The sequence below is a fragment of the Halichoeres trimaculatus genome, unplaced genomic scaffold, assembly GCF_033239565.1.
Source record: "Halichoeres trimaculatus isolate MK-OKI-2021-1 unplaced genomic scaffold, fHalTri1.1 fHalTri1_scaffold_11, whole genome shotgun sequence".
Classification (NCBI taxonomy): domain Eukaryota; kingdom Metazoa; phylum Chordata; class Actinopteri; order Labriformes; family Labridae; genus Halichoeres; species Halichoeres trimaculatus.
The window spans coordinates 13,084,393-13,110,420 of record NW_027437189.1 but is presented as its reverse complement, the minus strand read 5'-3'; the positions used below and the strand labels follow the sequence as shown (position 1 = coordinate 13,110,420).

Here is a 26,028-nt window from a genome sequence, read left to right as displayed (position 1 = left end):
ATGACTGCTTTTTTGGTTAAAAAAATCATATAAAATATAGAGGTTAGATGTTTCCTTGCACTGATCTGCTACAAAATTAGCAATGGTGTTAATCCACATACAGGAATACGTGTACTATTAAAAAATGTAAAAGAGAAAGGACAAAAAGTTGCAGTAGAAGCTTTGTCAACTGATCTGAAATTAGAAGTAAAAACATTGGCAGTGCTCGTTTTGTTTGGTTATGATAACAGTGGAGGGAATGATGTGAGCTTAAATACAAAAAATAATACATCATAGGAGCTACAGAACCAACAACAGAGTGACAGTGGGATAGTAATCATAACAGGAGTTGTAATAAGTAAGAGGAAGTCATGGAAGTTGTAGAAAGCTCTGGATAATGACAAAACATGAGGTCTGTCGATACCATAAAACTCAAACACAGGCCTACAAAACAGAACAACGAAAACCGATAAACAACAAGTGGATTTAATATAACATAAAACTCAAAGACAGAAACCAGCATCACTGAATGAAAGTTTTTTTTTTAATTTTAGCTGGAGTTTTAACAACCAACGCTATGATTAATTTGAATTTTGTTCCACATACTGATCCCAGAACAGTTCAGAGGAGTTTAAAGTCAGGGACTGATCTGTCTTACCTTTTACGGTTAAAAAAGCGCCTGATGCTTCTCCTATTATAGGTAAATGAGAATCCAAGGGGCCTCAGTTATAGGGAGTATCCATCTCTAGTGGCAGTATTTTAGTACTGCTTTGTAGTCTTACCTGGTCAGTTTCAGATGCTGATGCTCCTCTCCTCTACTCTTCTTCTGTCTCACTCAGTATTGACAAATGTCAGGCTCTTGTGTAACTCAGTTGCCCTCAGGTGAGGATGTGCAGTCTGCACCCTGTGTGTCCCACTGGCACTCACAGATGGATGATTTCTGTCCACTCAGTTTGACTCGCGGTCAGAGCAGCAGTAGTTTGACTTATTTGGCCCCCAGTGCCTAGAGACCTATCAATTCTCAAAGAAAGGGAGTGTCCCAATGAGGGAGGTTGTTCTTAGAGCAGACTTAATAATGACCTGAGGCAGTATTCATATAGAGAGTTCCTTAAGTCAACAAAGCAGGTGAGTCTTAACAGCCTGGGGGGAGCTGTGAGACACACGATCATCTCAAGAGGCAGTTCTTACACAATATTCAGGCTCTTTGAACATAAACCAGAGCAAGTGAAATCTAATTTAGACTGATTCAGTACAGTTTCTGAGTCAAAGTTTAACATTTTGTGTGATTGGTGAGGAAAAATTTGTGCCTTATTTGAGAAAAACTGTACAAAACTTAAGTCACTCTCCCTCAAGGCAAGTCTTGGATGCTGTTAAGCTCAAGGAAGATTAAATTATATTTTCCCATTCATATTATTATTACTAATGTATGAGCTTTTTACCTTTGAAACCAAAATGATGAAATTGAAAGTGACATACTAGGGCTTGCTGTACTTGGTAATATCTTGATGCATGGTTGAATTTCAGCCTGAACTCATATGACACCACAGGGGCCAGCTGAGTAACGAGACCTAAGATCTCTGGAGGATCTATGTAATATCCATAAATCATACACAGGAAAACGATCAGAGATAAGAGTGGAGCTGCTCTGTAAGGTTAAAAAACTATTACAGGGAAAGTTGAAGAACTGGTACATGCTGCGAGTACAGAAGTCAGAGAGGGAAAAGAAAGCAAGAGTGTGTAAATGTTTACTTAAACCCAACAGAAATGTTTGTGCGGTTGTGTTGAAATATTCTAAGGAGCTGCTGCCTATGAATCACCCACGCAAATAAATCATCTTTCAAGGCCTATTTTTTAAAAGATCACAGCTTAACAGGTCAGAAATGTTGACAAAATGAGCAGTGGAGGTGAACAATAAAATATAACTGCCTGAAAAACAGCAGCTACCTCTTAAAACTGAAGCCTTTTAGACTTCACAGTGAGTCATTCAGGAGCTAATACCATGTCCACTGAACAGCGTTGATATTTCTCTTCTCTCTGTGCCTGGCTGAAAAACATTTAACATGAGTAAATTTCAAATGAGTGATGCTCCCTGAGGCAGTTTGGCTCTGCAGACTGCTGCTGGACAGAGCCGTTGACTGACACAAAGGCCTTAAAAGAGTGTACCACAGACCAGTAAACCTTCAGGCTAACGTGTAATCTGACACCTTCTTTAAGAGAAAAAGAAAAAAAAATATATCACAACTGTAAATCTACAGCACAGGACTGAACTGCTGTTTTCTTCAATTTTTTTTTTTTTTTTTTTTTTTTATGAGTGGAAAAAAGGAAGTGAATGTTAGTTTAGTTTCTAATTCCGAACACAGAACTGCACTATGATTTCATTTTTACATAATGCATTCAAATATGCAGCTGGTCACATTTTTCTTTCTGGTTTAAATGCTTTACTTTTATTTTATTGAAGTTTTTTTCCGTTGTTTCATTGATAGGACGAGTGAAAAGAGACAGGAAATCATTGACGGGGGCAAAATTAGAAATGCTGAACTCAATCTACTTTTGCTTTTTATGATTCCATTGATTTAACAGCATCTAAATAACTTAAGAAAGGTGGACTACTACAAATATTAGTAACTATTTTAAAGTCAGAAGAGGTTAATCTCTTTTTCTCAGGGTGACATGATCACGATTTGAAATGGGACGGCTGTTACTTTGATTGATCTTAAAGTTATCCCTTGTTAGATTTAATAGAAGCATGTCACTGACTTTATTTGAGCTACAAAAGATTAAAAAAGGCCAAAATTGGTTTTAAGATAAGAGATCAAACACATGGTGAAAACTGTATTGATGCACAAACAATGACAAGTCATTTGTTTTCAGTGATAATTTAATCATACAAACGTTCATCAAACACACAGGGAAAAGCTTTCATCTGTTTGCACTTCCTCACTCCCATTTATGTGCTGTTGTCTGACTATGAGTCTAATGCCAACTGATTCATTCTGCAATCTGGCCAGTGGAAACTTCAGAGAGACATTACACGTAGAACAAAACACACTTTGCACTTGATGGATTGACACTGGCAGCATGGAGAAACATTTGTCATCGACAGTTTGCACAGAAGATGTTTAGTGAGACAGCAAGTAGCCCAGAGATGCACTTTACATGTAGAACTGACTGGCTGGTGCTGTCATGTTGTCAGAGCTCAGTAACCCTGGGGCTAACAGTTAGCATTGTAATGAAACAGAGGCGTTTACCTGACGAGGTGGTCTAACTCAGGGCAGATAAAATCACAGAGGTGATAAAGCCTTCAGGACTTAACTGTACTTGTTAAGTAAGAAAGCACACACAGGCCCCGCCATTACTCAGTGCATAGATCAGCCAGTTAGTGCAAGTTCATATGCAGAAATGAGGATCCGTCTTTGTCGTTTCATGAACTGGTGTTGCTTCAGTTTGTGTCTTAAATATTAATACCTGGTTCAAGGACCTCTTAGAGATAATTAAGAATAATTGTAGGACTAGAATGTAGAACATCAACAATAAGAGACAGGAAACTTCAGAACAATAATTACACCGATAAAAATGTTCAATGCAAATATACAATGGTGAATCTTTGGGTAAATTAATATGTTTCCAAATACATTATCATCCTTTACATTCATTGAATACATTCAACCTAATATGACAATGAAAGCATGTCAAACAGCTTTAAAATGAAAATTTAGATTATTTTTTTTAACAATGACACAATGTCTTCTGGCATAATGTGCATTAATTCTGTAACATCTTCTTCTTTAAATTCAATGTCAGCATGTAAAAATAAGCTTCATCTTACATTCTGGAAATGGACGAGGGAATCTGTAATACTTCTTTATTGCCATCCATAATATTCTACTTATATGTTTCTAGAACTTCAAAAATGAATGAATGAAAGTGCCAGCAACCAGCCGAAAAAAAAATTCACTACGGAGGCTTAACAAAACTGTTGCCTGTAAATTTTGGTTAACGTATGTTAAATGTTGCCTTTATCTTGTTTTTAAGAGAAGTGGTTGACTCCCTCCAGTGGAGGAAAAACATCATTGCAGGTACAATGGCAACAAAAAAGACTCCTCTTCATACATAAGCCATTTTTTCTGCTGTTCTTTTTCTTCTTAAAATTAGAAACTTAAAATTAATATACAAAAGTAAATAATAATAACAAATGGTTTGTTTGAAAGAGACCCAATCGATGCACCAAGAGTCAGAGCAGAAACTGGAGAATCAGTTGGCAACATTAATGGCTTTTCCTCCGAAGTCTCTTTTCCATTTGCACACACATATACACACAATTTCACAAATACACACTCCTGTCATTGTTTCATTTTCACTCTGACAACTAAAAAAATCTGAAAAAAGAAGAAGTATTCACTCAAAGGACTCATAGCACTCATCTTTAACTTAGCATTCACACGTGCATACAGTGGGTTGTGGGATGTTGGTAGAGCTGCACGTCAGGAGCATTGGCCTCTGGTTCATCAGGAAAAAAAAAGAAGTGTAGCTGGACTTTGCATAAAGAGTTTTTGAATCTCCACACACTCTCTGCCAGCTGCTGATAAAAGCTTCTTCTTTCTCTCGTTGGTGTGACAGACTCCAGAGGTACGGTTCAGTGCTGTTTCACTGTGACAAGTCCCATGATTTAGGAGTGCCCAAAAGGATAGGGCTCCTGTATACCCTGCAGGAGAAACACAGTAAGGCTGAATGAGCATACTTAAATAGACCATCAATTTCTGTCTTTTAACTCTGTGCTAATCAGCAAATGCTTTAAAAACTACTAATGATTTTTTTAAACCAGAACAGCCAGCAAAAGCTTGTTTAAGAGTCTCTAACGTGTGGGTTAGCAGCTTTCTGATGTCTTCACTGACAGTACATCTGATCACATGGCAAAATCTGAAATCAAAACAAGTGTTAATGTCTTGTTTCTAGAAAAGACTGCTGTTTAAGAAAGACTTTGCTGTCTTCCAAGGCTTCTGGCAATGTCTTGAGAGATATTTACCAGGTGTGTTAATTTTAGTCTCATTGGATGCCAAAATCTTAATTAGCAGTGAAATCAAACAAGGTTGATGAAAATGCCGTTTGATTTACAGACATGATAACTAACAAGAAATCTATACAAGGCTGAAACTTAGATTCTAAGGATGAATTCTCCTGAGTAAGTTTTTCCAAGAAAAACTTACTCAGGAGAATGTTAGACTTTCTATAAGCCTCGTTTACTGACGAGACCAGAAAAATTGTCTTATTTCAAGATATTTAAAAACAAAAATGATGTCTGAACTGCTGTACAAAAAGCTGCCAACGGCATAAGAAAATCTTGCTTTTCAAGTTTCTTGGAATAAGAATAACATCCTACTATGAAAAACGAAACAAGTCAGTTTTTATCACACCATTTGCAAGTGTCATTTTTGTTTTTCAATATCTTGAAGGCTTCTTCTGTTCTTATTTGAATGAGGCTTGTATTAAGTCTAGGAAGAAAAATTTCAGTTTTGTTCTCTGAGCTTCAGACTATTACTTTAGCAAGAACTATTTGTCTGCAAAATTGACCATCTGACAATGTTTGAACTTTTAAGGGATTGTCCAGCTGAAATTGTCAAGGCCAGTTTGAACTACTTAAATTTTTAAAGCAAGTATTACACAGGTAACCTGGACTTTTCTTGTTATTGTGGCCTTAGAAAAATCAGAAATCATGCCCATAAAACTTCTCAACTAATGAGACTAAAATTGAAATACACCTGGTAAACATTCATCCAAAAATTATGCTGCAGTAGCCTTCTATGTCTTTAATCTTCTTTGTTGGAAGTTAACTGTAAAATATTTACTAGGAAACACAGAAAATTACTGTCAAATAAATCTTAGACTTAATTCTAAGTTTACAATAGTTTTGATTGATAGAAAGAAACAGGATAAATGTGAGAGGAAAACAGGCCTGACTATGATTCAGTGGCTCAGAGAATCTCTTTGCCCTTCACTGTCTTACCTGGTTATAAGAGACTACTGATAAATTGTTTTGTAGACTGTTTGCTACTATATCCACAGAGTTATGTGAGAGTCCGTTCTGATCCTGCTGCAGCTCGGTGCCCTTTCCCTGCCAATGTTCCTCTGCCATCCTTTGACTGCTGGCATCGTGGAGGCTGTTGTTGTTGCTGTTGGGGCACTTGCTCTTCTCTGGTGAAGCAAAGGGGTTGTAGTCTCCTTCCAGCATGCGGTGAGGCTGAGTGTTGAACTCGGCTTGGAAGGAGGAGAGCTGCTGCGTGACACCAAGGAGGCCACCAACTTCCACACTCAGGATCACCCAAATGACATCTGTTCATAGAAACAAAAAAAAATGTCAAGATAGACTGCTAGGAAAAGATATCAGCCTTTGAAGCAGTGGTTAAACCATTAGAACACACAAAATACTCAGAGACTTTAACAGCCCCAGGTCTGCAATTCTTTCTTCATTAAAAGTTAAAGGATAGTCCGATACCGGTGGCTAGAAGTGAAGAATTATCCCAAAGAACACCAATATAAAATATTCATGACACATTTTTATTGGGTTCCTCCCTGCGTTTTAATTTGTAAAGAGCAGGTCTTGAGGGAGCTCCTATTGTGATCCATCTTACAGGTAAAACTTGCAGGGGACATAAATCAAGTAACAGAATGGTTCAAGACTTCATTTTTTCTTAGTTTTGCATAAAAAACATGAAGTAAAGGTCATTATCTATGGCTTAAAATTACAAAAAAATATCCTCCACAGCAGTGTTTTAAGCTAGATATTATTATACATTGCTTTGATAGACAATGCCAACCTTGATTTGCATGTAGGCACGTAATTGAATACAATAATGATCTACTGAAAAGAGAAGAACAGAATTATCATGTAAGTGGCATTTTGGTGATTACACTTTCTGTGTGCACAGAACAGCATGAGTCTAACATTGGCCTTCTTACCCTCTTATTAAGCAGGGATGTTCCAATAATTACTTTTTTAAATGACTTATCAACAAATATTAGCTTAAGTAAACATGACCTTAGCACTGCTGAAAACCAGGGTGCATCCAAAAGCACGACTGTCTGAGCTGCAACTGATCATTTTAAAGTTATGTATCTTTTTATCAGTATTCAGTAAAATACATGCTGTAATAGCCAGAGCCCAAAACCAAAGTATGGATTCAGATAATAATAATAAATAATAATGATATAATGATGATGACAAAAAAATCTTTAAGATTAAATGCGGTTTATGTTGTTTGCAGGGTGAAGTTTGCTGTTCTTACCTCCAAAGTAAAGACCGGTAGCTGTGCACATTCTCCACTGGCCCTGGTACATGCCAGGGGCCACAGGGCTCTGCATTTGCACACTCACATCAGTCATTTCCTGCGGGTCTAAAGACCGAACCATCACCATGTTTACATGACCAAACTGATCTCCTCCAACATACTTTAGACAGACCCCAGGAGGCCACGACTCTGCACCTGCAGATCAGACAAGCACAGGTAAGTGTTATTAAAAGGTCTTTTATCTACTTTGTGTGCGATCAGGTTTTCATCTTAAAAGACCTACCAGTGTTTTGTATCCTCCAAGTCTTTGTGAAAGGTGTGTCTGGTGGTACTGATTCTCCTTCCCCAATCGTCACATCCTTCACTAGGGACATGCAAGGTGCATTGATGTTGGGACTCTCAAAGTCATAGTAGGCTCCGATGGCTGCTTGTAGATTCCTGGGGGAACAAAGCAGCAAAATCCAGGTGATCAGTGGAGATTAAGTTGAGGCTGTTGAGGGAAAAAAAACCCCAACAATTCTAAAGCAGGATGCACACAAAATGTTACCCCATACTTAAGTAGTACTTTGGTTCTCTATCTATCTTATTTTTAATATTTAAGCATTCGTTTTGTGAATCATTTTAACTATGATGGTAAAAACAGTTATAAACACATGTCATAAAATGTCAAGTCTCCAGAACTCATGATTTAGTATAATGAAGCTAGAAGATTTTTTTTACACTGGTTTAAGAAATAAGTATATATTGCCAGCAGAATCGTTACATTTTTTTTCTTTTTCTTTTTTTAGATAAAATAATAGCACATTTATCTTAAATCTGAAAACCACAGGAACTACTTTAACAAGACCAAAACGAAACTGTCTACTGTAACTCTGGAGAGAGAGAATGGTTCGGAAAAACACAGTGATTTTAATATTTATAACCTCAGTAGATTCTCCACAATAATATTCTTTTGTGTCATTTAAGTACAGAACGTGGCAAACGTCCAAGGTAGCAAATGGGTGCTTCCTGTGACACACTGGTCATCCATAAAGCTGCAGTTTTATTTTTAGAAAGCCAGTTGCAGTGCAGCTATTACACCATCATCACGTGACATTACTACAGCCAGAAGACTGTTAAAATCCTCCATAGACTTGCGTTGGTTTCAGGCTGCATTTGCGCAGAAGAGATGTATGGAAGATTTCTCATAGTAACATTTCCGTTCATTACACCTTCGTTTTCGTTTCAGTCAGAGACTTTATAACGCTCAAGGTTTACTTCGATCGATGTGTTACAGGGGGGTCTTTTTTTGAAACCCAGAGAAAATAGTTTAGTGATCAGCAGTAGTTGTCCTGAAAGGTGAAAATTCTCGAAGCTCACGAACTGCTGTGAGCTTTGAGCTCCCCTCTGTAGACGTTATGTCGGAAGCTTACGTAACGAACAGTTGCTTTCCGCACTGTGGTCAAGGAGAGACAGACATAACGTTATGTTTTACCGTTTTGACTGACATTCACGAATATGTGAACCCACACAGAATGAAAAAACACGTAATTGATTGTTAGATGGTAATAAACTTTTTATTAACAGTTCAGTCCTATTACTAGCTACCTGGTATACCTAGCTAACACAACTCCTGTCTATACTCATCACAGAGAACACTTTACTGTCAACTCAATCAATTTCAACCCACGTAAGGACACACCGTCAAGTCTTTAACTACATTTAATTTAAGTCTCTTCATTTTTTCGATGCTGAAACACCAGCTAAACAGGCTTCCCTGCTTCCCTTACAGGCAATCAGAAGTCGGTGACTCAGCTAACGCCTGTTACGTTACTACAGCGTCGATAGCTGTCATTGTATCCACGCCAACGTAAACACTCTCACTCTGGATCACAATGAAGGGAACACCATCTGAGATTGAATTTCATTGCTTCCTAACCCCAAGTTTTACACACACTGGGTGACGTGTACAGGAAAAATAGCCAGCACACAGTATCAGTCTATAGCTTATAGCCCACAGGAGGCCAGACGAGTCACCGAGCTCACCAGTTGGTCATGTCCAGAAAGAAGGCGCATCCAGCAGGGTTTAGTTGGAACCCAAGGAGCCTCTGAAATTCGGATATTAAGATGTCTTTATCCGTTGTTCCCATGCAGCTAAATTTCTGCATGAGCTCCTGGTCCAGGTCCAGGTCCATGCCCTCCATCGCGGAATCGCCTGGACAGACACAAGGGCTACGCTTCTAATTTAGTCCGAGGCCTCGACTTGTCATAACAAACTCAACAACAGGGCCTACTGCGCATGTCACATGATTGTGTTCTGTGCCTAGCCTATGAAGCAGAGGACTGTACCAGAAACGAATATACTGCGACCTGCTTCAAATGTACAATACTTTTTTCAGTTTTACTCTCAGTTCTTAAGTTCTTGTAATATGAATAACGACAATACTCCAAACTAATCTTAGATTGTTTTTTTTTTCAAACATGCAAATGACACGAAAAACTGAAACAACTACGAACAACAGGAAATAATAGAGAAAGTAAAGGAAACTTCAGTTTTACAAAAAACGCTAAAAAGAAAAAAATATATATTAAAACTAGTCTTAACTTCGTATACATTTTCAAAAAGGAGCGAAAAGGAATGCGTATTAGTTTCCACCCCTCCTCCATTATTAATTGATAATCCATAAAACTTCCCTTTTTGTGTATATACAATAAAAACAAATAAATATCAGTGGATGTCGGAGACGGTTTAAATATATATATTTTTAAAAGTGTTTTAAACGTAAAATGTGTGTATTTAGCGCATTTGATTTCACCCCGCCGTTTTACCGCTAAAATCCAGAAGATGGCGCCTTTGTCTCGTCAGAGCTAGCAGGGTAGTGTGGGTTTCCATGTGTGTCTTTGAGCGTGTGTGTTCCTGTACGTATATGTGTATGTGTGTACTTCTTCTCTGTGAGTGTGTGAAAGAGGGTCAGCGGCTGTCCGGTATGTAGCGAGGTAGCAGTTAGCCTGTGCTGTGCCAGCAGCGGCTAAAAGATGCACACAGCTAGCGCGATGTACGATATACAGGTGCCTGGGAGCTAGTATATGTTTATTTCAATGAAACAGCGCTATTGGTGTTACAATATAAACACTAGCAGACATGGCCGGGATTATAAAAAAACAAATCCTGAAACATTTGTCAAGGTAAGTGTCTATGTTGATGATGTGGTAGCAGATTAGCTCAGCTGGATGATGTATGTAACGTTACAGCCTTTAGGACAGAAAGCGATAGTTGGTTTGTATTTGAGAAACATTGATTTCAACCATCCGTTAGCCTAACGCTAACATGTTTTTATAGCTTCATGGAACAGACGTGAGGAGACTTGACAGGGGCAGTAAACGCAGCATACCACCAACCCTTTTCTTAGTGAATACATGTCTGTACACAAAACTATTATATTTTACAAGCTAATGTATTGTTTGATTTTAGAAGATGATTTGTTGGATTTAATGGGCCTAATAAACCTCTTGCTGTTGAAAAGGCTTTGCCTATTATGGCATTATGATAGTCTTCCAAGAGCCCAAAATACATCGTTTTAGACTTTTTCTTAATTGGATCAACACTGGTGCCCTAAAATTGTTAGTACACGTGAAAGATCTGAAAATATTGTCAATTATGCCTCATAAAAATGTTTTCATTTTCTAATATTCATTGAAATGCAGATAAGATGTTTTTTTAAATCTACTTTTGACTTAAATATTTGGTGTTTCCACCTTTGCGACAATTACAGTAGCTAATCTCTCTGGAAAGTATTAGTAAATTTCCTAAGAACTTCAAAACCAATGTTATCCAATGCCTTCTGCAACCTAAGCCAAAGGCTTCCCTTTGAATGTACAATACATATGGATGCTAGATGGGTTAAAGGTCCAGACTTGAGGGGGGGGGAGTCAAGCAATTTCAATGTTCCTTAATGTAAGGGGGAAAAAACAGCTGAAACCTCTTAAAGATGCCAAGTGTTCTCATATTTTCCCCACCCATCTACCCTTCTACCTGTCTGTTAATCCAAACTCTTGCCCAATAGAGTTTAAAAATGAGAATTAAATGACAATTTCTACACAGGAGGTTAACTTTACTTGAAATGGCACATACTCTGTGGAGGACTTAGTTCACTCAGTTATATTTGACTGCTTTGACCCCCTGCGCATGACTCAATGAATGAATGAAAATCAGCTTTGTTTGTTTTCGTAACAGTATCCATAATGCCTCTTAAACTTTTGTGCAACCACATTCTTTTTGTTTTCTTTCCTTTCTTCTTGGAAACACTTATTCTGTTGCGCAATAGCCACACATTGCCAAATATTGTATTCCAGTCACCTTCAGCATCCATTCTGGGGCAGGCTGCGGTTTTTCTTTTCATCTACCTGAATTTACTTTTATCCACATTCTTGCTGCTGCATAGACAACAGACTAAGGGCCGGCTACTACATCTCTATTGTATTATTGTAAATGTTTAATTTATTGAACTTGCAGCATTTTCTGTCATTTATAGTTGCTTCTGTGAAAGTGAAATGTTGATTTGTGTTTTAAAGGCCTCTGTACCCCAGCTGGATGGGGTGAAGACTTCGGACAATGACAAGAATAGACAGAGGCTAAATCAGTCAGGGCCTCTGGATTTACTTACTCATGTTTTTCTTTCTGTTGTCTCTGCCTCTGAATAATTTATACAACTTTTTTCCACATAGAGACAGCAGACATTTATTAGATAGACAGGGATGCAAGAGTTAGCATACAATGTATGTTGACTTTAATTACCAAAAATAACTGGGAATTTTACATCTAGCATCAGTGTAGAATCATTACCACAACAGACAGGATCAATAGTTTCCTGTCTGCAATGCTAATTTGTTGGTGGTAAAAATAGCTGCTGCATGTTCAGCTTTTATTAATATAAACCGAAACACAAACTCATAACCCTGATTGGTGTTCATGGTTTGACAGACTTTTCAAGGCCGTTCCCTTCACATTCATTTTTTATACTTTGATTCTGAAACCAAACAGCTGTGCCTTGAGGAAATTTTGCACAATGACTTCTTTCTTTGATATTAAGATGCTGTGTAAAGAGAATTAAGAGAATGCCTGATACTGTAATCCATTACTGACCTTTGTAATTATCATGGAATAATGGCATCATGGTTATCTTTGCTCAAAAGAAGGTTAAGTACATGAGGATGACAACAAGTTAAAATACAATAAAATACAATATGTGTACAGTTAAATTCTTGATGTGTCAGAGTTTCTGGACATGAAAACTAGCTCTGGATTAAAGGTGCTGTTGTACAATTTAGTGAAACCAAAATGACTGTGTTTTGTCGATGATAACAGAAGTGTAGTAATATGTTTCTCAATGTCAAAGAGAAGCGTTTAAGCATTGACTGGATTTACAGGCTAATCAAGCACAAAACTGTCAAACGTTTTAAAAAATGAGTCCTCCTCTACCCGTCCTCCCTTTCTTTATTTAATATGATCAGGACGAAGGTAGTTCCTCTCCTGCTACTTCTCGTCTGCTGCGTTCAACCGCTTCTGTTGGTTGGTGTCTGTAAAATGTAGTTGGAATTTGAAATGTTTAGTCATGTGGTGCATGTGAAATTACCGCACTGGACAAATTGATTTGCTGTGATTGATGCTATATTTACGCTGTGTGGGTTGTAGTATGCTGTGTATACCAGATTAGGGAAGGTTAACCAAGATTGAAAGCTGTGTGACTCTTGAAAGGAGGCTGCTTTCCCTGTTTCCTGAGATGACTCATGCAGCTGCACTACTTCTCGTCCATGCTGCATAATTGAGTTTCGTGCGTTTCTCTTTCCCAGATCATCAGTGACGTATGCTGATGAAATAGGGTGTTTCCCTGACAGATGTTTAATAATCCTCCCCTTCCTCCTCAAAGTTGGGAGATTTTTTTCCATTAAATGTGTTCCTTTCTTTTCCTGTACCAGGTTCACCAAGAACCTCTCCCCGGATAAGATCAATCTGAGTACGCTGAAGGGAGAGGGGCAGCTCTCTAACCTTGAGCTCGATGAAGAAGTTCTGCAAAACATGCTCGACCTGCCCACCTGGCTGGCTGTCACGCGGGTATACTGCAACAGAGCTGCCATCAGGGTACGTCACTGACTTGTCAAACCTGAATGTGTAGTTGTTCTGACAGGTGAGGCTGTCTCCCTGCTTTCTCCTCTTGTTTTTTCAACAGGATTATCAAAAACAAAGCAGGTTGAGAATCTCTTACAGCTCACGTCGTGCTGTTTTTTTAGTGCACAGGGTTACAGATGAAATGAGTAGTGGCAGTAACACAGAGATAAGCACTGCTTGAGGCACCATTGAGGACATTTTGATCCTCCAGACCAGCTCTGGTTGTTGATAATAGAGAGGCGAGCAGTGATTCAGAGGGACACAAAAGGCCAGAGGCCAGAGAGAGCGTCAGACAAACTGGCTGCTGTGCACTGAGCTGTCAGGATGGCTGCTTTGTGTTTCATACATCTGAACAGGGCTGCATCTTTCGACAGTTTGCATCCATTTTAATGTTTACATTAATACAGATGATATGTTTTAAAATTACATGCATATGCCATATTCTATAACTTTTTTGTCAAATAAGGAAACACATTGTTTGACAATTTTAGTAAAGTGTTGCATCTGTTGCCACAAGCGAAGAAGAGTGAGTGCTGACTTAAGGGAAAAACAATAACAACAGCTTGCTTTGTGGTGTCACTTGTTTTTTTTGTTTTGTTTGTCTTCATTTTTAAAAATACCATGTGTAAACTTCACTAATAGAAATGCAAATCTAAGTCCCACATGGGCACAGAAATCTTAGAGGATCAAGGGGAGTTTTTACTTTGGAAAAAGTGTATACATCATATTGAAATATCAAAACTGTATTTTTTACTACATAAATGACGGGAAATTTAAAAAGTGCTGCTGCAAGTGCCTCTGACTGACTGCCCTATCTTTCTTTTTAGATACAATGGACAAAGTTGAAAACAAGCCCCATCTGCCTGGTAAGATTGATGTTCTCCTCTGAGCTTTTGCATATTTCTGTCGCATAAATTGAGTTAGGGTAAACAGAGAAGTAGCCTGAGAGCACTGTTTCCTCTTTCATGCAGTTCTTGGATAAGGTAGAGGTAGAAATGAGGACATGTGAGGAGCCCCGTCCACCTAATGGCCCCTCCCCGATAGCTATCACAGAAGGCCAAAGGTAAGCCTGCAGTTTAGATGTCTGATTATTCATACCTGCTGTGTATGTGGTTACTGCATTCTCATGTTTGTATTTGCAGTGAGTACGGCTTTGCAGAGAAGGTGGTGGAGGGCATGTCTGTACGGATAAACTCCATCACCATCAAGGTGCAGTCTCGTGCCTTCCATGCCTCCTTCGAGCTCTGGCAGCTACAAGGCAACAGCCTCAATCCCAAGTGGCAGCGCAGCGACCTCCGGTACACCCGCATCACTGACCCAAAGAGAGGAGAGGTACAGCACTGCACACTTTGTCCCCCTCTTCACATAGAACTTTAGCTGGATCAAACTGAAAGTTGGATGTCTTCAATCTACTGTTTGGTTTCTCATAAGCTTTGGGATGGACAACACATGAAGACGAGCCTTTGTAATCTGCTTTTAAGTCTCAGCTCCATCATAAATTCCAAATATCAGAAGATGGTGTGTTTTTGCTCTGATCATACATCAGTTTACAGCAGTGATTGATAATCTTATTTGCTTTTTTTTCCAATAAGGTGTTGACATTTAAAGAAATCAACTGGCAGAGTCTACGAATAGAAGCAGACGCTATTGAGAGTGATGACCAGGACCTTGGTAGCACCCCATTACGTCTCATCACCAATCAGGGACGCATTCGCATCGCTCTGAAGCGCAGAGTAAGGCTTTTGTGCCTCCATATCTTCACTGCTCCGTTATGAAATTAGTAATAAATTAGTTATGAATCCAAACTGCGCTTTTTTTAATAATAATATTTTGACATCATCAAGTTTACTTCTCATCTACTCTCTTCCAGATAAAGGACTGCAATGTGTTAGCATCCAAGCTGCTTTTTATTCTGGATGATCTATTGTGGGTGCTGACGGACTCTCAGCTCAAAGCCATCATCCATTACTCCAAATCCCTCAGTGAGGTCATGGAGAAGTCTGCCCAGCAGAGGAAGAGCAGGACCGCTGAATCCCTGCAGGTCCAGCTCACCTCAAACTCATGAATGTTTGGCAAAAGAGCAATGTGAAGTAGAATAATTTTCAGTGTTTACAGAGATCAAATGTTTGTCTTTTGGATGTTAAACCTCCTCTGTGTCTACAGACTGCCCCTCCATCACCCGGCCTGCACAACCTCTGGGCAGACCCAACACCTCCTCCTCCTGGCACCCCCAATACCACAAGCCAATACTTTGATCTCTATGATGTCAAGGAGTCTTCCTACCATACCTTCATATCCCGCTTAGACTTACACATATGCAACGACAGTTCTTCACTAGATGAAGGTTCGGGGCAGATAACCTATTGTGTTCCATTATTATGGATATCAGATATTTTGTTTTATTTTGTTTCTTTGCAAATTCCAGTGTCAGTTCTCTCGGTTCATGTGAGTTAATCTGGTTTTAACAGCTATCATGTGATTTTGCACAGATGAGTCCCCCCCGCCGGGCCTGCAAGGTGCCATGCAGCTGACGTTCAAGAAGCTGGGTTTTGACTATTACCCAATCCACAGACCTGGTGAGAGTAAAAACAGACTTCCTCAGGCTGTAACTGTTACTGTACCACTTCTTACCCAGAGGCTGTGTCCTGCCCCCACTATAACCACGGCTTTCATTCAGGCCGAGCTTTTAGGAGGATTACTTCTAAAGGAGACCAGTTTATTATTCTTTGAGGAATTTGTGAAAGTGTGGTGGAATGTAGAACAACAGAGCTTCCTCTGCAAATTATTATGGTGAGCTAAACAAAGATAGAAGAAAAGACAGCTAACTAAATGAAAACAGATTCATCAAAAATGTGGGTTTTAGAGTTTATCAGAAGTTATCAACACAGTTCAACTTAATACATTATAAACATGTAACCACATACAAACATTACACAAAAAGTAAGAAAATTTGTGTTTGGCAATACATCTTATAGCCTGTTTATTTCACTTTTGGTGTCACATATGTAAGAAACATGCACTGGTGAAATGAGTAGCAGAGCTGAGTATGTGGGTTGCACCCATGAAAAATTTGCCAAATCTTCTCTGCCAATGCCAAACAGCTTATTCTGTCATTGACTTTGGATTGGATGATTGAAGTCTGAAGAAATAAGACACAAATGCAGTTTAAACAGGTGCAAACCAGGCACCTGGATGTCAGCAGCCTGCCAGATTTTCTTTGCATGAATTCAGTTTAAAGTGTAGAGTGGTATCTGAATCATACCTGCCTTTTTGCTGCTCATGTGATACAGCTGATGGATGTCGACACTGGGAACGGCACTGTGGAGCCATGGAGGCTCAGCTTCAGTGGGCTGGGAAGCTGCTGCAGGAGTACCAGAAGAGAGCAGAGGTTTCTGGGTTCCCTGGGCCGCATACTGAGACACCCCAGCCAAACAATAACTCCTTTGAAAATTCAGGTGGAGGTAAGAGGTTATGAGTACTATTAGTGTTTCAAGACTTGCTATTGAAAGTTAAATAGTCGTTGAAAATCTGAGGGCAACTGAAACCGTGGACACCTGACCATGCTGTATCTGAGCTTGTCAGTCATTGTTTTGTAGAACTACAGTAATTTACGTAGAGTTTGACCTTTTGGCACCTCCCCCCTCTTCTCATGAGGCTTTCCACAACACTGTGGTGTGAGCCTGTGTGAATTTGTGCCCATTCAGACAAAAGAGCATTTGTTGGGTCAGGCTCTGATGTTGTGCGGGAAGGCCTAGCCTTGAGTCAGCTTTCAAATTCCTCTCAAAGGCCTGCACTGGGATTGAGGTCACACAGCTGGAGAGGTTAGTCAAGTTTGCAACAAAATGTTGCTTTTTGTAAAGAGACACATTAAGGCCGTCCCAAGAAGTCTCAAAAATTTCTTTGACAAAGACTCGACACTCAAACAAAGAGGGTTTTCCTCCATACTGAAAACAGCCACAGATTATTTTTAGCATCACTCCCCCACTAAAATGTTCAGCATCCTCTATGCACTCCGGCAACCTCAAAAACCTGATTCATCCTCTAGTCTGCCAGAGAGTGAAGCATGACTCATCACTCTATACGACACCTTTACCCAGCTTTAGAGGTCAGAAGTTCCTTGAGAGCCTCAGGCTCTGCATTGTGATGAGAGGCTTGAGTGCAACTCATTTTGTGAAGCTTACAATTCACAGCTTGTGTGTTAATGTTGCTTCCAGAGTCGGTTTTAACAGATGATTGGCACTTTTCACAACAAAAGCTTGAACATTTCTTTGCCCTGGTTTGGGTGTTTTTTGTTGTTGTTGTTGTTGTTGTTTACACCCACATTGCAGAGCTGTTGTTGCTTTTAAGAGTTAGTAATCAATATGGTCAAAACACCTACACAATAATTTTTTAGGATGTCCACTGACGTTCATCGATATCTGTTTGACTGCTCCACTCCTCATCACAAATCGATAAAGACCTCAGGGGAAATATTTCCTATCATAAGCATCATCATTTAAAAGAAGTTGTTTTTCTTTTTGCTTCCATAAGTAATAACTTTTTGAATGTTTACACTTTTACTTTTATGCTTCAGATCAACAAACGAGTCCCAAGTCCACCCCCCCTGCCTCAGAGGCCGGATCCAGAAGGAGCTCTGCTGCAGCTCCTCCCACTCCCTCACTGAAGAGGCTGCGATCCTGCTGCGTAGTGGTCAGGATGGATGACGTTAACATTCACCAGGCAAGCTTTAAACATCAACTGATTGGATCTACTTCCTTCAAAAGCCATGCTTTGATTAGTTAATTGACTGGGTGGCTAAAAGCAGTCTGGCAGATCCTCGGACAAGGTTTACTTTTCGAAATGAAATTCTAGCTGTGACGGAGCATAAGACTCTTTGAGATGAGATGAACACTTTGTATGCATGCAGAAAACAAGCATGCATGAGTCAGTGACTCCTCTCTAAACTGCAGCCTCACAGTCAGGGAGCTAGCTGACAGGAGTGTCATGTGCTGCAGTGTGCTCAGCACGGCACAAACCGGAAAAAGCGGGTTAGATTAGAAACCCTGAGGACATCTGTCGGACAGGCCTCACAGCGGGAACAAAAGCCTCTTTCAAATCAGCTGTCTGATATTTTCCTCGATCAGATTTCTCATCTCTTATGTTAATGTGGCGTATAAATGTTTCAGATTAACTCCTCTGAGGAATTTAAACACAGAAAGCATCTACACAACCTATTAATAATTCTAAAAGGGTCCTTATGTCACTTTGCCAGCAGAGAAACCCCCTTTGCTCCTTCACACTCTCACTTTTGGCTTTTCATCATGAAAAATGTAACAGCTCCGGGGTTATTTTAGGTTCAAGGCTTCTTGTAGTTCCCCATTTCATAGAGCATGAATCACCCAAGGGAAATTCTGAACCTTTCTGGGTCTCCACCTTCAATTTCTGAAAGGAAGTGACCAATTTTTCAGATTTAGGTGTTTGGGGTTTTTTTTTGGTTTTGTGTGACGTATCTTTGTCTTGAGGGTAAAAAAAAACACATGGAAGAAGTAAAATCATAAAAAATCTAACCTCTACAACTCAACTTGCAGGTATCAACAAGAGGCCGTCAAAACAAGAAGACACAGTCTTTATTATCCTGCAACCGTAAAACCCTACGTTTGCCTGACAACGTCCCAGCAGTTTATCTGCAGTTAACTGAATACTACTTCCCTGACAACTCTGCTGTTTCAGGTATCCTGCAACTGTAACCTTGTTTTTGTTTTCACCTTCTTTAAGTTTAATTCTGTAAGACTTGCATCTGCTTTGCGCACTCATTTAGCTTTAAAGTTCCTTCACAAGTACTCTTAATACAAAGTGTGCTCCTGCAGACCTGTTGTCTTCATCCAGCCACTCACTGATCAGCACCTCTTCCCTTCTCCTTCTTCCAGTGCCCACAACAAACTTGTATGCCCAGCTGAACGGCCTCCAGTTCTGTGTGGATCCAGCCAGCATACTGTGGATCAATCTGTTCTCCAGAGGGTTGCTTCACACGCTGGACCAGGTCAAAGCTTTCTACCATTTGCAAGACAGCAGCAAAGCCGAAGAACATATAGACATTTGTTTGGATGCAACTCAGCTAAAGGTGAATAAAACATTTCTCACTTTAGAATTTAACATGTATATCTGTTGTTTATTCTTTTCTTTTATGGATCATCTGTTTGTGTTCCTTCTCTAGCTCGTAATACCTTTGGATTCATCCATATTAGACCATCCAGAGCGTCCTCAGTCCCTCTCAGTCACTGTGCCCCAACTGGCTCTCAGCAACACCCCCTACTGCCCCAACGGCTCCAGAGCTGATCTGAACAGCACTTATAACAAGTTTGCCAGCTGCCCTTTCTTCCAAACAACACCCCCCTGCCCTTACCCACGAGACAGGAGTGCCTTCCACCCCATCCCGTCCACTTTCCATGAGCTGTCCCAAGAAACAGAGCCCCAACCTTTGGACATTAAGAGGCTACGATCCCAAGATATCTGGTCCCTCAGTCTGTTCAATGTAACCTTAGGGTTTGATGGAGCTCGGCGATTCCCCAAAGGCAGAACTCAGCCTTTTGTTGAACCCTTTGCGATGTCTGTGTGGATTTGTCAGCCCACAGCCTTCAGGAGCAGTTCACCATCTTCCTCCTCGAGTCTTGATGGAGACCAGCAGGAGAGCTCTTCCCTTGCTTCGTTACACATTTTGGCGTACACCATCAATCCATTGAAGATGTGGCTCAATCATTATCAGTATGTAGCTCTCCTGAGAATGAGGGATGCCATGGCTCGGCTGGGGGCCGAGCTGGGCAGAGATCTCCGAGATGTGAAGCAGGCTCACGGCAAAAAGGTGAAACCCGCTACGCTTTGTCTTGCCCTCCTGGTGGACTCAACGGAAATGGGTCTCCTTTTGCCTGCAGTGTGCTCCGAGCCTGAAGGTGAGGTCCCTCACAGCCCAGAGACAGACAGTCCGAGCATAACAGACTCTGACATGTCCCCCACTCATCATTCTGAAGACGTCCCTGAGGACAATGGGGTGGAAGCTGGCTACTCTGTCAGCACGGTCAACGAGAACTTTATTGATGAACAAGGCGCAGTGGAGGAGGCATTTGAGGCCGTGGAGGAGGGCTTGGATGGACAGGAGGACAACTCCGCTGTCTCACCTGTGCTCTCTCCAGGACACTCCCCTGGTATCTCCCGTGATCCGTCCACATTCAGCCTGGAGGGGGAGCTGTCAAGCGCCATTAACGTCACCAAGGATGTGACCAAAGATGCCATAAGTGCCTCACTGGATCTCACCAAAGGGGCGTTTTCGATAACAAAAGACGCCTTTAGCATGCTGAGTCGAGGCTCGGGGATGAGCAAACTGTTCGGTCCGCAGGCTAAGTAAGTGCTCCTGCTCTCCTGCTGGGCTGTTGGCAACATCCAATTGTGTGTCTGGAACTCATGCTGTGCACTGTATGCTTTCTTTAACAACTGTCTGTGTGTTTACAGGGAACAGGTCCAGCGTTCAGACGGGTCTTCCCCCTCTATGGCTGCCAGCCCACGCCACAAATCCATGAAGCAGTCGTCTTCCCAGCATTCCTTTGATAGTGCTATCATGGATGGCAGCCTGGGGGATGAGAATCTCTCCGTGCATAGTGACTTCAGCGATAATTTTGTTGTTCTTATGGACTCAGGTACTCAAAATAAACCTGAAGTTGCTGAACATTTCAATCCAGACACAGGTGACATCTACTGTACACTTGTTTTCTGTTTCCAGAGTGTTTGGCCGCCAATAACACGAGCATGGTACAAGCAAGCCCAGCGTCAGGAGCAGAGAGACGTTCATCAGCTGAGCTCAGCAGCTCGCTTTCCCACAGTACGGAGGATGTGTCTCACGATATGGTGGGTACTTTGCCTTTGTATTTTTAATGAACCCAATGTGTGCTCCAGTGATTGACATGTGACAGAATTGCGATATGGTGTCTTTGCAGTCATCTGTGTTGGTGCTGATACTGAGTGGAACAGCTTGTACCATGGAGGTGAAGGGAGAAGACCAAGTTGTGACTGTAGAAACTCAGAATCTGATCCCTGTGCAGATGGGTAACATCAGAGTAGCTGACCTGCATGCTGGACTTGTACGAGGTTTGTTTCATATTAAGCACTTTAAAAATCATTCACATCTAAAGCTCCTCAGAAGAATGGTTTTTTTGACTGGTCTTGATTTGGACTGGAATTAATACTGTGACTTCTGCATGAGCTACATCAGTCACAGAGTTGACGTAGTAGTGGAAGGAAAGGGAAAAAAGGACATAGAGAAAATTAAAGCAACAGAAGGATTCATAAGAAATGAGAATCAAAAGTTGGAAAGTAATAAAAGTAGAACATTACCTAAAATAACATCTCTAACAGTCAGCATTAACTGCGGATTTAGAGTGTTTCTCTGTTTCTGCAAGTCTCCTCAGACAGGTCATGTCAAAGCTGAAGAGTTGTGGCCGCAAAATCAACATTTACTTTAGATTTAATCCTTAACTCTTGAACAAGCAGGAAGCCTCTCATGCTTCTGAGGCTGCGGGCTGGTTCATGAGGTGTCAGTGATTCTCTTTTGAAGGTTGGAGTCAGGCCAAGTACACAGACACATTGAATTAATTCAAAAAAAGGGGTCCAAGTTCCAGTATGAGAGTATGTTGCAAAATGTTACATTTCTCCAATGTGCACACAACTTATTGATGCTCTTTTATCTGTAGCTTCAGGTAGATTCGTCCAGACGCAGAACCATCAGGGCAGCAGGAGCACTCCTGCAGTGTGCATGAGATCAGAAATGGGTCCATCTGCTGCCAGACATTCTCCTCTGGCTGAGTCTTTGGGCTTCTTGGATATCAGAGTGCAGGATTTCCAGGCAGAGCTTTTATCCTCCACTGTGTCCAACATCGGCCCTTTTCTTGAGGATGAGTTCAGTGTTGACGGTCAGCTCATGCAGTTACACCTGAGCAACATCACCATCACTATAAAGGTGGGTAGTTGATACTTTGTAGAAGACAATAGAAGGACAATATAAACATTACAGAATGCTGAGCGTGTTTGGTGGTGTATAACTATCAGATCTCTTGTCTCTTCAGGATGACAGTCCCAAAATCTACCCCACAGCCCCCCAACCAGTGCCGTCCTCCTTCATCGTGGATAAGTTGCTCCTGGAGCGTGGTGAAGATGGCATGATGAGGCTCAAAGGTGAGAAAGAAAACATTGTGCTTTCTGCAGTTAAATATGTTGTAACATAAGTAACATAACTTAAGATCTCTGTTGTTTCTTTCGCTGTTGTTTGTTGTAGCTGGAGCTATAGACCCTCGGCTGCTTCCGGGTGTTGCTTTGGATGGTGTGGATGATCTGAACAGTTTTTACTTGGTTCAGCAGAGGAAAGAGGTAAAAGATATAACTGTTATGTACTGTACTCAGCTCATTGTGCCAGCAGGTGTTACTTCTTCACCCAGAAGAACGGCTGAGTTAAACATTTTCAGAGAAAGTTTGTTAAACAATATCAAGGTTTAGTATAACTTTGATACCTTAACATAGAAGCAAAGAAAGAAAGTTTCTTCATATTTCAGATATTAAGAAACTTCTTTTAGCACTGTAAAGCTGTACAAGTCTTTACCTAAATGTGACTACAACTGAGGAAGAGCCAAGTTATCCCCCCAAAAATATAAGGCCATTACAGTTGCAAAATCATCTTCCAAAGTATTGGAGAGTTGATCCAGTGAGCTATGCTGCTGTTTGAATCACAGCTGCTACTTAGAAAACCAACAAACAAAAGGAGCTCTTTGTTCGGTGTTGATGTGTGTGTGAATGAAATAGAGCACTGTACCAGACATGAGGTGGTGGAGAGCTCTGCTAGATGGTTTTGTTTCTTAAATGTTTTATCAACAAGTCCAGGTCTTGAAATTAAAGCTGAGTTAAACACAGCAGGAATACTGAGGTACAGTTACTTCTCAGAGGATTGTGTAATAGAGTTCTGATTACACCTGCTGCTGTCGTTCAAAATCTGATATCTACTCCAGTCAGCCTGTAACACCTGGCCAAAACTGTGACAGCAACTAACCAATCCAGTAATCTTCCTGTTTCAGATACAAGCCCTGGAGTCCTCACTGGCTGAAACTCGGACTGCTCTTGCGCAGGCGCTCACTGACAAAGAACGCCTCCTTCTGGAAGTCAGGAAGTATGACCCAACGTTCACTCTCTGAGGCTCTCTGCTTTTTCACATCTTTCACAGCAGGTGTGAACATTGGACAGGAAAGATTCCAGCTTTGGATCACTTCCAACGTATACACTGTCCTTAAGACTAAAAAAACTATAATCACTCTTAGTGAAAAGAGAAACCTCGTGAACTAACCCATCGGTACATCAAAGGTACTCTTTTTTTATCTGTCAGTCTCCTCACTGCTACTAAACCCCAACTCTGACTATTTCTCATCCAAATCAGTGTGAACAGTGACGTAATGGTGTGATTTCAGTGTTCATCACACAGCATGCAAAGGTAAATATCATCAAGCTTTAATAGTAACATTTAAGTATTTATGTTGCAGTAATTTAAGTTGTGCACATGCCAAAACCTGCACTTGACACACACTTACACTGCCAGACAGCTGCTCCTTCCCCATAACACAACTTCCTGTCAGGCATGCTAAGTGAACAGTGCAAATTTGCACAATGACGTAGTGCTTACTGCCTTTGTTAGCTGTTTTCATTTTTAAGTAGTGTGAAAAAAAAAAGTCATCTGTTACAAGTTGGTACAACAATGCACTTTTTATTTAGAGAAAAAAAAAGCAGAACTTCACTGCTTTCATGTAAAGTACTGCATCTTTGCATTCTTGATCACCACAGAGGAATGGTTACACACTCTTATCATGTTCTCAGAAAGCAGGTTGGATCATTCCCAGTGTTATTTTTGACTTTGTGTTGTGAAATGTTGATCATGCTGCTTTTGTACTGTGAAACGTTGTGTTACATGTTCACTCACGATGACGCACCTCCAGATTTTACTCAAGAGAGCAGGTTGAGCAGCTTGTGATTTATAACCGATTTGTCCTTTTATCTCTCTAACACTTTAGTTTGGAGAATGTTGGAGGCACTTAGCAGCTGGTTGTAAAACTTGATCTCCTTAACACTTGTTTCGTAGCTCACTAGGAAACAAATCTGACTGCTATTGTTACCACCTTGGTGCACAATTACTATGCATTGCATAGTTATTAGGTATCATGAACTAAATGCTCATTCTAGAGTTTTTCTTTTTTTTACGTTTGTATTTATTCAGATTTCTTCACACATGTTTTTTTAACATTATGCAGTGTTTTGAAGCCATATGATCAAAGAAAATGTCACTTTGAAGGTTGTGGTACTTGTAACAGTGTATTATAGATGACCAAACTCGTTACAAAAACTGATATCCTTCAGCGTATAACTCTGATTTGTTGTAGATTGTTTTTATCAGATAAGAATGTCTGACACCTTCTAATTTCAATGCATATATTTGTTATGCAGTACAGACAATGATGAATTTGTTTATCTCTGCATTCATTTTACAAACACTGCAATGCACAAACTTCTGTTGTGAAATCAGTGTTTCAGTATTTGTCTTTGGGGTACAGTTCTCCATCTTTGTGCTTGAAAGCTCTTACAACCGTCACTGATGGTTGTCATTTGCTTGTGAGACCCCTGGTGGCTGTGATTGGCCATTACATCCCCATTCCAAATATGATTGTTTTTTTTATCTTTTTCTTTTATCAAACACTGGTTGCCTTTTCTATCTTTGAATGGCAGATTGGCATTCTTGAAAAGGAATGTGAAATATTTAAGCAATAGAAAGACAGCTTTGGTCTGACCAAAAATATTTTAAAATCAGTTACACTACTCATTTTAATGCAGAACTATTCAATTTCTAATGTCAAAGAAAAAAGATCTACCTGACTCAGACTGTACAACTGCATGTGGACTCGTACATATTCACTCCATCCGTGTTCTAGAGCAGAGATACTGCCTGTTAACCTCAGTGTCACTTCTAGTTGTGATCTATTCCTCAGTTTTTGATGTTGATGTTTTGCATGGCCTTAGTGAGAAAAAAAAACTTTTATGATGAACTTCCCATGCTGGGTACAACATGTAGCTGTTAAGGTTTATCCAGTCTTTTCTCTCCTCAGTCAGGTCTCTGTTTTAAGTAGCATCCATGTTGACAAACTGGTGCTCTGACCACAATCTGCTCAGAACGTTTTAAAATGTGAAGAACAGAGACTCAAACAAAGCTGACATCAGGATTAGCAGTTTTGCTCTTTCTTTTGACTGACCTGTTTGCCACTGGAAGCTGATGCATGTCTAATTTCTGCCTTGTGAATTATTTGCACTTGTGTGAAACATTCACTGGAAATTGCACTTGTTTTCACTTCAGGGGGTTGCAGAAGAAATCTTGTGACTCCTCTGAAGTGATGCAAATGTTGGACTTTGTGGACAGTATTTTTGTCAGTTGTGTGGAGTTACATTGGATTTTGTAATGTCTTTATCACTTTCATTGAGACTAATTTTAATCTGGTTCTGTGAACCAAAGCTAGTATGTGTAAAATATTTTAAAGATGAAAGAATAAATGATTAATTGATGAACACATTTGA

The 26,028-nt window shown here is 40.3% G+C and overlaps 2 protein-coding genes across 2 annotated transcripts; one reads left to right on the top strand and one right to left on the bottom strand.

Annotated features, from left to right (window-relative positions):
* Positions 1-2,848: 2,848 nt before the first annotated feature.
* LOC141798704 (protein ILRUN-like) lies at positions 2,849-9,554 on the bottom strand. The gene is made up of 5 exons (XM_074680506.1): positions 9,288-9,554; positions 7,546-7,700; positions 7,260-7,457; positions 5,981-6,306; positions 2,849-4,681 (listed from the first exon to the last, which is right to left on the bottom strand). The coding sequence occupies exons 1-5, from the start codon at positions 9,443-9,445 to the stop codon at positions 4,646-4,648; spliced, it is 873 nt and encodes a 290-aa protein (XP_074536607.1). The 5' UTR covers positions 9,446-9,554; the 3' UTR covers positions 2,849-4,645.
* Positions 9,555-10,188: 634 nt separating this feature from the next.
* On the top strand, positions 10,189-26,014 carry bltp3a (bridge-like lipid transfer protein family member 3A). Its single transcript, XM_074681467.1, has 21 exons — positions 10,189-10,427; positions 13,218-13,380; positions 14,235-14,273; positions 14,379-14,470; positions 14,550-14,739; positions 15,000-15,140; positions 15,278-15,448; positions 15,571-15,751; positions 15,897-15,983; positions 16,698-16,868; positions 17,981-18,126; positions 18,975-19,116; positions 19,314-19,507; positions 19,601-20,781; positions 20,890-21,074; positions 21,158-21,282; positions 21,372-21,522; positions 22,125-22,390; positions 22,497-22,605; positions 22,706-22,797; positions 23,496-26,014. The coding sequence occupies exons 1-21, from the start codon at positions 10,384-10,386 to the stop codon at positions 23,610-23,612; spliced, it is 3,987 nt and encodes a 1,328-aa protein (XP_074537568.1). The 5' UTR covers positions 10,189-10,383; the 3' UTR covers positions 23,613-26,014.
* The last annotated feature ends 14 nt before the right edge of the window (positions 26,015-26,028 follow it).

Coding starts and splice junctions, on each gene's coding strand:
- LOC141798704 (XM_074680506.1), bottom strand. CDS start 9,445: ATGGAGGGCATGGACCTGGACCTGGACCAGGAGCTCATGCAGAAATTT. Junction 7,701..9,287: donor TTTCTGGACATGACCAACTG/GTGAGCTCGGTG, acceptor TTGTTCCCCCAG/GAATCTACAAGCAGCCATCG. Junction 7,458..7,545: donor TTGGAGGATACAAAACACTG/GTAGGTCTTTTA, acceptor TCTGATCTGCAG/GTGCAGAGTCGTGGCCTCCT.
- bltp3a (XM_074681467.1), top strand. CDS start 10,384: ATGGCCGGGATTATAAAAAAACAAATCCTGAAACATTTGTCAAG. Junction 15,752..15,896: donor CAGTTCTTCACTAGATGAAG/GTTCGGGGCAGA, acceptor GATTTTGCACAG/ATGAGTCCCCCCCGCCGGGC. Junction 22,391..22,496: donor ACATCACCATCACTATAAAG/GTGGGTAGTTGA, acceptor TTGTCTCTTCAG/GATGACAGTCCCAAAATCTA.